The sequence below is a fragment of the Megalobrama amblycephala genome, linkage group LG4 (genome assembly GCF_018812025.1).
Source record: "Megalobrama amblycephala isolate DHTTF-2021 linkage group LG4, ASM1881202v1, whole genome shotgun sequence".
In the NCBI taxonomy this organism is placed as follows: Eukaryota; Metazoa; Chordata; class Actinopteri; order Cypriniformes; family Xenocyprididae; genus Megalobrama; species Megalobrama amblycephala.
Window position 1 is genome coordinate 28,170,303 of NC_063047.1, and position 13,199 is coordinate 28,183,501.

The following is a 13,199-nucleotide window of genomic DNA, read 5'->3' on the forward strand; positions in this document are numbered from 1 at the left end:
AAGAAGAAGAAGAAGAGAGCTAGCTCAAGATGAGCATTTATGGTTAAAACTTATATTATTTATTTATTTTTAAGAAAATGAGTGATGGTTTCTCTAGATGAGACTCTTATTCCTCGTCTGGGATCATGTAGAACTTTTTGAAGCCGCAATGAAACTTGTAATTTGGACCTTCAACCGTTTGGGCTCCATTGAAGTCCACTATAAGGAGAAAAATCCTGGAATGTTTTCCTCAAAAACCTTAATTTCTTTTTGACTGAAGATAGAAAGACATGAACATCTTGAATGACGTCGAGGTGAGTAAATTATCAGGAAATTTGAATTCTGAAGTAACTAAACCTTTAAAATGATCAGTGAGTTAGTCATGTTTCATGTACCTTGCTTGAGGTCTGAGCATATTTCTTACATTTCTTTAAAAAATTATTTAAAACCATGTAAATAAGGGTATAACTTGTAAAAAAAACTTTTTTCAATTTTCTTTCTTCTACTATACCGTACAGTGTATCGTGCATTTGATCTTCAATCAATCAGAAAGAAGCCAAGTCACACACTTTTCCGTCTCTTTCAGCTGTTTACATGTAGCCGTCTGCATCAAATTCAAGGCTTTGAAAATTAAGTTCATGAACAACAACCTTCTAACTCAACAGACTCCTACATGTGTATGATCCTTCCCGTCTTTTACGATCAGTGAGCGAGTGGCACATAGTGCTTCCATCGTAATCGCTTTCCAAACATCAGTTTCCAAAACCTTCACTCTCTCTGTTTCCCATTGGTAGAACAAGCCTCCAATCTCCACCTGATCTGCTGAGACCATCGCATCCTTCAAGAAACAACTGAAGACACAGACTTATGTGAGCACTTAATCCACAACCACAGAACACTTTCTATAAATAAATTCATTTCTGTACTAGCTTAATCTTGAAACTTGGCCTTTGCACTACTGCAAGTATTTATAGCCGTTTTATAATAAATTGCTTAAGTTCTTTATTTGCAAGTTTCTCTGGCTAAAAACTAAATGCTAAATGACTAAATGTATTGCAGGTTTTTATTGCCATCACTTGTGTCCAGTGACCGGAAAGCTCTCAATGAAAATGAAGTCTGCTTGTAAACTAATTTTGATTATGGTTTGAACGCTTCTCAAAGGCTTAAATTAAAATTCTTTAGTACTGTAAACTGTTAACACGACTGTTCCAAAAGGTTTTTGCAGCTATGACATAGAAGAACCATTTTCAGTTCACCAAAAAACCTTTCATTGAACAGAACCATTTTTTTTTTCTCATTGTAAAGAACATTTTAATAATCTAAAGAACCTTTTTTTTTTTTCCCATTATAAAGAACCTATTGTGCAATGGAAATGTTCCACGGATGTCATGGAACCATAGATGCCAATTTTTATTTTTTAAGAGTGTACTTAAAAAACTGAAATTGTATATATTGTCTAAAATCTATTCCATGTGGTAACATCTAAATTTTTTTTATTATTATTGATAAAAAATATTATATAACATGACTAACTAAACCTGGCAACATTAAGCTGTAGCAAAGGAAAATCATGTTTAGTGTCAGATCAGGTGTATTTCAGCAGAAGATCCGTCGGTGAATCCGGTCCTAGTGTTCGCAGTAGCCGGTGGAGGGCAGAGGCGGGCAGCTGGATGCGGGTTAAACCGAGAAACGGGACTCACGCTGCTCATATTCGGCAAGCGCCGAGCGCACATGCATGCAGCTGGATGCTGGAACCCGAAACCCCGATCTCCAGCTCTCCCGAACACATCCAGTGAGAGAAGCAGCACAAACACATCATCATACAGTGAAGGAGTGCGCGGTCTGAACTCATGACCAACTCATGCAGAGGAGTGTGAGCGCGTCTGTGGAGAGCGCGCGTAGATGAGAGCTAGAGGGCGGCGGCGCATCGCTCCTCACCTCCGTTACCGCTCCAATCCTCCAGTCCCGGGACCTTCTCCTGATCTCTCCGTGAGGAACACACGCTGAACTTGAGACGCGTAACTGCGTCCGTCCTCCGTTTAGCCACCACCACAGCAGCTCCTTTGTCAAGGCTGAACCAAACCGACGAGGGAACGAATATTCCGCGCTGAGGAGTTTTCCAAACTCCAAAGTCATGGGGAAAAACGGACGACAGAGATTTGGATTGGGATTAGTGCTTATCTTTCTGTGGGTTCTGCTTCAAATAGTTGACGGGCAAGGTAAGATAACCAATTCATGTTTTTCACATTTTCATGTCTTGCTTTATATATATATATATATATATATATATATATATATATATATATATATATATATATATATATATATATATATTGCAATATTTATTTTATTCACATCATTGCAACGTTATTTCTCTTTTATTATTTTATTTCTCTTTTTTTCGCCAATTTTTGTGCATGTTTATGCAAAACCGTCATTTCAGTACTTTGAAATTGAGATCTGGTTTGGAATTGGCCACAGCTAGGCTATGTCCTAGGAGATAAAAATAAAAATAAAGTTTTTTAATTGGCATTTATGGTTCCATGAAGAGCCTTTGACATCCATAAGAACTTTGCATTGCACTAAAGGTTCATTTGAGTGGATAAAGGTTCTTGAGATTATTAAAATGTTCTTCACAAGAAAAACAATGTTTCTTTTAAGAAATGATCACTGAATGGTTCTTTATGGAACTCAAAATTGTTCTAAATGGCATCACTGTGAAAACACCCTTTTAGAACCTTTATTTTTAAGAGTGTAAAGTATCTTATAGGCTACTGAACACTTAATAGGCTACATAATCAAATATTTTCGTTTATGCTGTCAAAAAAAGAAAGTTTTGGATAGATTATTATTAAATAATTTAGTTTTATGCAGTGCGCGAATTTTTCATGGACTTTGGTTGACATTTTCTGTCACTCTCTAGCACAGACAGACTTCATTTGAAATTATTTATAAAAAAGGATTTGTGAAATATTTGTGATCAGCAGGCTAGGCTACTATATATAGGCCTATTGTCCGATGGCGTACTGTTGCTATTGTGACCTCCTCACGTGACAGCGATTTCGCGAGCATTTACTTTACACGTAATGTGACTTTTGTAGTAACTAAAATGTTGTCTCTGCGAAGCTTTTTCGGTAAATACATTATTTCATTGTCTCTCCCGCTGGATAGGTTATTTATGAAGCATGAATGGAATTTGTTATTGCGTATTCCATCGGGAGATTCCACTGAAACACTCTCAGTTTATATCAGTGATTCACAGCCAGCCTTAGTTTTCCATTTAATAGGCTCTATAGCCAGATAATATTTTTAGATGTATAGTAGTAGGCTATAACAATCATTTACATGTTTGCTGAAAGTATTATGTTGTGCTGATTTGAACTCTTTACTAATAGCCTAGCATTTTTTTATTTATTGGCAGTCAAAATTGTTTACTGCACTCAAAAATGAATGTTCCGTCATCATTTACTCACCCTCATGTCATTCCAAACCCTTATGCCTTTCACACAATGCCTCTGCCAAGTGCCATCCTTGACAAATGCCAAGTTTGAATAGACACAAACAAGCACAAATGAAATTTGAGAGCTGCGGTGGAGGACGAGATTTCATTGAACAACAACTTCAATTTTGGTCTGTTTAGCACACAAATCTATCATATGACTTGGCATATAGTGTATGAGTCATATGAAGTACTTTTATGGAGCTTTTTTTTAGAGTTTGACAGCATAAATCACTACACACTTTGTATGTTGTATGTTTCTCTAATGACATGATTGTCATTTCTTGGCAAAATTTTCCTCTAAAATGTATTTTTTCTCAGCGTTTGATCTTTCTTTTTATAGTTTCATGTATGAGATAATGCAATTTTGCTCTTGCTCCAGGATTTACAGGAAGTTCTGTCCTAAATTTGGTATTCATCACTCTATTATAACAATGCAAAGCATTTTCCCATTTCCATCTGTGTGAATGCGTGCTGTAATGTCGAGTTATGAAATTAGAGAGCATCTGTCTTGTGTCTCGTTCTTTGCAGAGTGTTTTATGAGTCCGTAATGGAATCAGAGTTCATATGTGACTCCAGTCTGCTGAAGAGCAGGACGTCGTTAGTGGAGTGAGGTTTCTAAGTCACTTTAAGGAGACAAGACAAAGTGGGAATGACTCCGTTTGTATGCCGCGTGTGAGTGTGTTTGTGTGCTTAGGGTAAGTGGTGGCCATCAGCTCGGAGACACAAGAAACCCAGCAGCCCATTAAAAAGCCATTAGCTAAAGCCGTCTCTCTTGCCGCCGAGTTTGTGTTGTGTGTCAAACAAACAGCAGGGCAGAGAGAGGGAGAGACGGGAACGTGTGATTTAAGGAAGAAAATCAGACGTCTGCTGGTACACTCTTTAAGTCAGCATAAAATTAAAATGGACTATTATTTATTTTCTTATTATATGTGTTATTGCGAGCGATTCATTGGTTAAATGACATTAAATAAATAAATTGCCCTGTAAAACTACTTCCCACTTCTGCTGACAACATCAAACCCTCTTGTTTTTCGACTCCTCCTGTTCAGCTCCTGTGGAGCACCTGTTTTCATGATCCGTTCGGTTCATGATATATAAAATGAAGTCCCATCCTCAATTTTATACTTGTATTGTTCAAAAGTTTGGGGTAGGTACGATTTTTTTGTTTTTTTGAAAGAATTCTCTTCTGTTCACCAAGGCTGCATTTATTTGATCAAAAATACAGTAATATTGTGAAATATTATTACCTTGTAAAAGAATATATTGAATATATTTAAAAATATAATTTATTCCTGTGATCAAAGCTGAATTGTCATCATCATTACTCCAGTCTTCAGTGTCACATGATTCTTCAGAAATCATTCTAATATGCTGATTTACTGCTCAAGACACATTTCTTATTTTTATCAATGCTCAAAACAGTTGTGGTGCTTCATATATATATATATATATATATATATATATATATATATATATATATATATATATATATATATATATATATATATATATATATATATATATACAGTCCAGTCCAAAAGTTTGGAACCACTAAGATTTTTAATGTTTTTAAACGAAGTTTCGTCTGCTCACCAAGGCTACATTTATTTAATAAAAATACAGTAAAAAACAGTAATATTGTGAAATATTATTACAATTTAAAATAACTGTTTTCTATTTGAATATATTTCACAAAGTAATTTATTCCTGTGATGGCAAATCTGAATTTTCAGCATCATTACTCCAGTCTTCAGTGTCACATGATCCTTCAGAAATCATTCTAATATGCTGATCTGCTGCTCAAGAAACATTTAATGTGTACAATATTTTTTTTCAGAATTATTTGATGAATAGAAAGTTCAAAAGAACAGTGTTTATCTGAAATCTAATCTTTTGTAACATTATAAATGTCTTTACTGCCACTTTTGATTGATTTAATGCATCCTTGCTGAATAAAAGTATTCATTTCTTTAATTTCTTTTCAAAAAAATAAAAATAAAAATTCTTACTGACCCCAAACTTTTGAACGGTAGTGTATAATGCTACAGAAGCTTTGTATTTCAGATAAATGCTGTTCTTTTGAACTTTCTATTCATCAAGGAATCCTGAAAAAAAAAGTACACAACTGTTTTCAACATTGAAAATAATCATAAATGTTTCTTGAGCAGCAGATCAGCATATTAGAATGATTTCTGAAGGATCATGTGACACTGAAGACTGGAGTAACGATGCTGAAAATTCAGCTTTGCATCACAGGAATAAATTACTTTGTCAAATATATTTAAATAGTACACAGTTATTTTAAATTGTAATAATATTTCACAATATTACTGTTTTTTACTGTATTTTTAATTAAATAAATGTAGCCTTGGTGAGCAGACGAAACTTCTTTTAAAAACATTAAAAATCTTAGTGGTTCCAAACTTTTGGACTGTACTGTATATGTGGGTGTGTGTGTGTGTATATGTATATATTGTTGTTGTTGCCATCAGAATGAGTCCTGTTTAATATCTTTTTTGTTGTGTTTTTTCTGTGCAAAAATTAAATATAATTTTTTTACCATGATTTACACATTCAGTGTAACAATCTTATCAGGGATATTTACAACAAAAATCTATTTATGCCATATTAAAGACTAATTACTTTTACCCCAAATGCTAATTACTTGTAATTTTACATTTTTAAACTTTGCCACTATCCTAGGTTTTGCCCATTTGTTATCAAGAATTTTTTACTTTATTAACATCCTTACCTAGCCTGACTACGTCAGACTTCCTACTTCCGCTCAATTTCATTTCGCTTCTGTATTCAGTCTGATACAGCGTCAGAGCTTTCTGTTTGCCACCGGTCTGGAAACAGCCGGGCCAATCAACGAACAGAGGGCGGGCTGAGAGCCGTGACGTAGATGCTAAGCGCCGAGTTTTACATTGTAGGTTAGAGAAATCGAAAACCGAAACGACCGCGGAAATGGGAAACGAGACACGGGATGCAATTCGCTCTGTTATGGAGAACATTCAACTCTTCTCATGATGTAATCTTGAAATTACGTTGCAGCATTCCGACAAACTCGTGAGGAACAAAGAGCTGTGTTTAAAAGATCTAATCCTAAGTTTGAGAGTTGGCTACAAACATTTTCTTGTTTCACTCTGTCAAAAATAAGTTTAGAGGCCGTGATTGTACCGTGTATGCGTAGATTAACTTCGCATAATCTGCAAAAGTCGTTTACAGCCATGTTCACCCCGGTATTTCGCTCGCATCATCATGTGTTTACAACAGGTTTACAGTGGAAGTTCAATCATAGATTTGAGTTCGATGCATGATGTCTGTGCTTCGATGCGGCTGTACAGGCGCATAACATACGTCATAACTAAACGTATCTGATTGGCTTACGGGTAACCAATGATTTTAAACTTCAGACAAGCGCCCCCTAGCGAGAGAGAAAACACTTCTCTATTATGCCATTCCAGACTCTGTCTACGAAGCAAAGTGAAGTAGCAGAGTCTGGTATTACCAGGCTAATCCTTACCTACCACTACCCTAAACTTACCCTTAAAACAATGCAAATATAGTGTTGGTAGCACAATCTAATAGGTACATATAGCATTATTTGTCAGAACACAAGCGGCTTTCTGTACACACGAGTCGTGTGTCTGTCACATCGACAGGAGATTCACAGACAGCGTGCAAGTACCGCACTGAGTTCTCTTTTGTGTCTTGTCACACATGAATGGTTTAAAAGCATTTGCACAAATAAGAGCGTGAACATAATGTAACACTAGCTAAAGGATGACAGGAAAAAACGGATGCTGCGTTAATTGCGTTAAATAACGCGTTAAACTGAAAAAATAATTGCATGCGCTAACACGTTCATTTTGACAGCACTAATATATAATTTGTTGCAAACTGTGTTGACTTTAGTGAGAAACATTCACATTGTCTCCAGCACGTACACAAACAGTGAAATAACCCAGTTTAGCTGTGATCCCTGGAATGATGCTGGATTTGTCTAGTACAGTTCAGCAGGTCGGCCTCATTTTTCACACAGCACTCACACTTTTCACACACTGACCCGTGAATGTGTGTGTTTTTGTGTTAGGAGTGACAAAAACTTGTAAGAGAGGATCTTCGAGACAGGCCGAGAGTTCACGCGCAGTTCTTAACCTCGCTGTCTGTCGTGAATAGTGACTTCTGTTCTGTAGAATCGGTTTAATGTTTTCTGCAAGCACAGCTGCCCACACGCGTCTGTAGAGACTGTAGATGGGCTGTTTACTGTGATTGAAGTGGACATTCATTGGTGGTGTTTGCTAAGGCAAAACAAACCCCTGACTCGAAGTATTAAACGTTGGCGTGTAATTTGTACTGGCAACAACCCATAACGCCCTTGCATCATGGTGGCAAGTATTGCATGGGCGATCGCCACTCATTTTGCAGTTAAATCTAGTTGATTTGACATTTGTGTTAAAATTTGACTGTTGATATTCATATGTACAGTTTACACTAATGCCAACTGGGTATCTTCATTCGTAATTTATTAGGAGATAAAGAAGAAGAGAAATATAAAGAGAGTGCCATTGCTTCAGGGAAAAGTCCCATGATCCTTTGCAGCCAATAGGAGATCAACGTTGCTGACATTAACCTGCTGACCTCAGGGCACGAGTGTATCCGTGCACTCACTGTTGAAGAAATGCATGTTTTTAATGCGAGCGTGATCTGTCTGAAGAGTCGTGCTGAATGCAGAAGAGTGCGTGAGCGGCACGCAAGGTCTTTTGTTTTATGCTGTTCTTTGTCTTCTTTGTTTCTTTTAATTGGATGAATGTAACGCAACTGTTTCGTCATGCACACAAAGACTGTCAGAGATAATGTGTGTGTGTGTGTTTGTGAACATCTAAAGGCCTTTTCACATGACTCGCATCAGGGCTTTAACGTGCCTCTCAACACAAGCATCATCTGCCGCTTTGACCTCCACATGAAAAGAGTTGCACGTTGTGTCAAAGGAGGGCGATTTCACTAGGTTGCTAGTATAGTGCTGGGAATTGTCGCTAAAACAGATATTTTCACAATAAATATTTGACAGTATTTTGACAATATTCATTAAAATCTTAATATTTGTGTATTTCCTCTGCAACCACTTAAAATAGTGTAATTCTTCAACCAAACGGCTGTAGAATATTATTTTTTACTATTATTAATATTTTGAATAGTTTTAGTTTCAGTATGTCAAGTCAACTTTATAGAAATGTTGCCTTGCATGGCAACTAACTGAAACGAAATAAGATTTTATTTTAGTTAACACCAACAATACTGTACTGTAGCTAATTAAGCTACAAAATTAAGAGTCAAAATGTTTAATGTGAGAAGTAAAAATGCAGCAAAATTTAGTTCACACTGTTTTAATCAAGGTTTTCAATACATTTACATTAAGAAATATGTATTAAAATGTATATGCACCAATACAATGATAAACAGCAATATTTATCTATGTATGTTTTTTATAAAACATTTTAATATATGAATAATGCAAGAACATTTTGAGTGATGGTGCAAGCAAGTCTTTGAATTCGAGATTTAATATATTCAAATAGACAGTCTGAACTGATTCCCTTAAATTTATCAATTTAACTTATAAACAATAACTTTTTATCGCTATTGAAGTTTATCTTAAAGCTACAGTCCGTAAGTGTTTCCTCTTTGTCGCCATCTCTGTTTGAAACATGCAATTGCAGTTATTATGCGGAATTATCATCTTTATGTGGGTTGTTGATCGGCACAGCTCCTCAGCGCGGGTGAATCTAATGTTTGCTGTCAGTCACCGCATCGGTGTGGATAGTGTACTTTGGAATCACAGATTCTACACCTTGGAAGTATGACCAAAATAAGAATTTTCACCGGAAAATGTCATCTGAACAAGTAAGTGACAAATCTGCCACTTTTGTTCTGACCAACTAAGAAAAAAGCATAAATCGTGCTGCCAATGATGATTAAATCTAACGATTGCTTAGCTCAGATCACGTCAAACCGTGCAAATTATTATTATTGTTATACTTTGTTCTCAAATTGTTAATGTTAACAACATCAGCATTGTGACTATGTATTTAGTGTGTATTAGCGTTACCTGTAGATTTCAATTTCGGTAGCCACTCCACAGTCCAAAGTCTTTTTCTTTTGACCACAGGTGAATCTGTGGACCTTTCTGGATTACAATCCGCCATCAAAATGATAAGTTTATTGCAAATTATTGCAGCTGCTGTGAGAAAACACTATGATCCGCTGCCAGTAACATCCTCACATATAACCTACTAGCTGGGACTCGTTCTTTCTGTTTACAGACGTGATGTAATGACGCAAAGACGAACGGCTGCATGCTCGAATTTCCCGCGGAAACCCACCAGTCCTGATTTTATTATAATATATAATTTATTATATACATGCGAGAAGTAATGTGATATCCAAATATGTCTGTGTGAACGTGTACAGAATGTAAAGAGAAGACTAGTCAACCATTGTGACACATCTCTAATGTGTACATGGCCAATAAGACCAGGAACGTGTATTGAGAAACTAACTAGATTCCATATTAGGGCTGCACAATAAATGATTTTTAAGCATGATTCTTGCTTCTCTCGATTAATTGAACATAGCTGACTGTGATATTTGCCCACTGGTTATTTATCCACTGGTTATTGTATTGCATTGGTAACAAGCCTCCTCAAGCTTTCATGCTTGCGGTTGCCAGATGTCAAGATTTTAAATCCCCCAATCAGAGCTTTACCCTTAAATGGATACATTTTCTGCCCAGTGTATTACTTAATCTTCCCAAACTGGCAACCATGCACACATGCTTCCTCTGCTCTGAAAAAAAAAAAGCGCTGATGATCAGAAAATACCGGTGTGGCAAGCAGGGCGGGGCCGAGAGCCATGGGAAGGGAGCGAGGCACGCAGGTGATGCTCATTAACACTCGCGCCACCGGCCTCGCTCCATTCCCACGGCTCTCGGCCCCACCCTGCTTGCCGCAACCGATTTGTCACGCAGACGTTTGCTGCGACTGCAAGCAAACATCAGTGATCAACTGTAATAAATCCAGAATTTGCATAATGCTATGGTCTTCATTGGCTGCCTGCAAACAAATCGAATTTCCCCCGCCCTCAAACACTGTTGTTGTAGCTGAGGCCTAGAAGAGTTTGGTTTGTGTTGTCAACATGTCGAGAAGACGCTGTTTTCTGTGCCGCCAAAGTAAATCCAAAAAACTTCCAAAGGATGAGGACTCATGCTGGAATTGATGTGGTAAAACCGATTCCAGCATTACTGTTCGTATCACTGTGTATCAAGTGCTGAAGAATCTTCTGGAGTTGAAATTCAGATATGAAAATGAGCGTTTGGTTTCCAACATGTGCTGTAAGAAGTTGACCAATCACAGCAGACTGGGTCATCTGACCAATCAGAGCAGAGTAGGCTGTTTTAGAGAGTCATAATCTTCAAACAAGCCATTTCAGACACGGAGAAAAGAGGAGATGCTGCAGTGTATGACAAATGTAAAGTGTTTTTTGACCTTGGATGCATGTAAACCTATTGTAGGAGACCTCTAAAAATAGCATAATAGGGGCACTTTAATATTAGGAATTTGACTTGTTTAGAAGCTTCTTTTTTGCACCAGTTTTCATAATGTAGAGAATGTGTATGATAATATAATACATTAGGAACTAGATTAAGTAAAATAAGCCATGCAAATTCACGTAGGAAAAGTAAAAGTGCAATAATTCTGAAGAATTACAAAATGAATATAATAATGATTAATAATCGTGATGATGATTTTTTGAGCAAGATATTTGCGAATATCAGTTTAACCATTATCGTGCAGCCCTAGTCTATGTGGGTATCATGTTGAATGCATTTAAACTGTCTCTCTATCTCTCTTTCAGTCCTCTTCAGGCAGTGTTCTCATCAGAGCCAGTAATGACTGCGATTATGATGGTTATATATCACCTCTGAGCTCTCGCACTCACACACACAAATAGCTCAGCACAGACGGCCCGTCACACACAGCAACACACAGCGGGTTCATTTGCACAATAACAGCATTGTGTGCTTCACAGTGGGATTGAGAGACGGCCTTGCGAAACGCAACTTCTGTACGGACGAGACTAAGTTCTGCAGGGAAAAACGGGGCCAACGGAGATGCATATTTACATGATGCGCATGTTTCCCAGGCCTTTGATCATGGACGTTCGCAGTAGTCAGCATTAGCGTTGTGATTCTGCTGTGTTGGGAATGCTATTCTTAGCATGGATGATAAATGTAAAAATGCTCCTCGGCAGAAGCTGCACTCTGTTCGTGTCACGTTTTTCTGTGCACAAATAATTATAGTGCATAAAAAATGACGCCCTTCAGCTAAAGGACTAACATCTGTGACCAGTGCCATATATTACCTGAGCACTTCAAGAGATTGACAGCTTCATCAGCCAATCACAGCAGCCTCAGCTGCAAGGAGGCGGGAACAGTGTCCCTGGACCTGCTTTAGCTTGTGTTTTAAGTGTGCAGCATTGTGGCCTAATTACTCAAGAAGTTTTTAGGGCATTAGTGTCTTATATATGAACATTGATACACTGTATATTATATATTAAAGGGTTAGTTCACCCAACTACCCAGTTCACCCACCTTTATTATATATTAAAGGGTTAGTTCACCCAAAAATGAAATTTCTGTCATTAATTACTCACCCTCATGTCGTTCCAAAACCGCAAGACCTTCGTTCATCTTCGGAACACAAATTAAGATATTTTAATGAAATCCGAGAGGTTTTTTTTGTCTTCCATTGAAAGAAACTAAATTACCACATTCAAGGTCCAGAGAAGTAGTAAAGACATTGTTAAAATAGACAACATGACTACAGTGGTTCAACCTTAATGTTATGAAGCGACGAGAATACTTTTTGTGCACAAAAACTAAACAAAAATAATGACTTTATTCAACTATTTTTCCTCTTCCCTGTCAACCCTTTAAACAAGTGGCTGAAGACTTCACTGTGACTGATTATGATCTAATTAGCAAAAAAATTTTGTAAATTATTATTGACTATTGGGGTTCATTAGTTTAAGTATTGTTGTCATGGACTAAAACAATTAAAAATTATTTTTGTTAATTGATATAAAGCTGAAATAAAATATAAATATTAGAGGAAAAAAATTAGAAGTTAAAATAAATTTATTTTGAATTACTATAATTACTAAAATTTAAAATAAAAGCGAAATAATAATAATAATAATAATAATTAAACTAAAATTAAAATATAAATAATACTAAAATAGCTTGATTAGCTTATCTAGATTTTTTCCTCAGTGTTTGTTTTTAAATGAAGAATAATTTAGAGACAGTTTATGTTGTTCTGGATGTGTGTTTTTATATATAATTATATTATTATTCGTATAAAAATCAGAAATGTTTCTTGAGCAGTAAATTAGCATATTAGAATGATTTCTGAAGGATCATGTGACACTGAAGACTGGAGTAATGATGATGACAATTCAGCTTTGATCACAGGAATAAATTTAAATTTTAAAATATATTAGAATAGAAAATAGTTATTTTAAATTGTAATAATATTTCACAACATTACTGTTTTGACTGTATTTTTGATCAAATAAATGCAGCCTTGGTGAGCAGAAGAGACTTCTTTCAAAAACATTAAATCTTACTGACCTCAAACTTTTGAACAGTAGCTTA

General features: G+C 36.3%; 1 protein-coding gene across 2 annotated transcripts in view; it reads left to right on the forward strand.

Moving 5' to 3' along the window:
• The first annotated feature begins 1,471 nt into the window (after positions 1–1,471).
• The window catches only part of unc5ca (unc-5 netrin receptor Ca), a 190,691-nt gene continuing 178,963 nt past the window's right edge, over positions 1,472–13,199 (forward strand). The window contains exon 1 of one of the 2 annotated variants that reach the window (XM_048188685.1): positions 1,472–2,198. In XM_048188685.1, coding sequence (XP_048044642.1) covers positions 2,114–2,198 — 85 coding nt within the window. In that variant the 5' untranslated portion in view covers positions 1,472–2,113. The remainder of the gene's footprint in view (positions 2,199–13,199) is intronic. The other variant, XM_048188686.1, reaches the window with a different exon arrangement.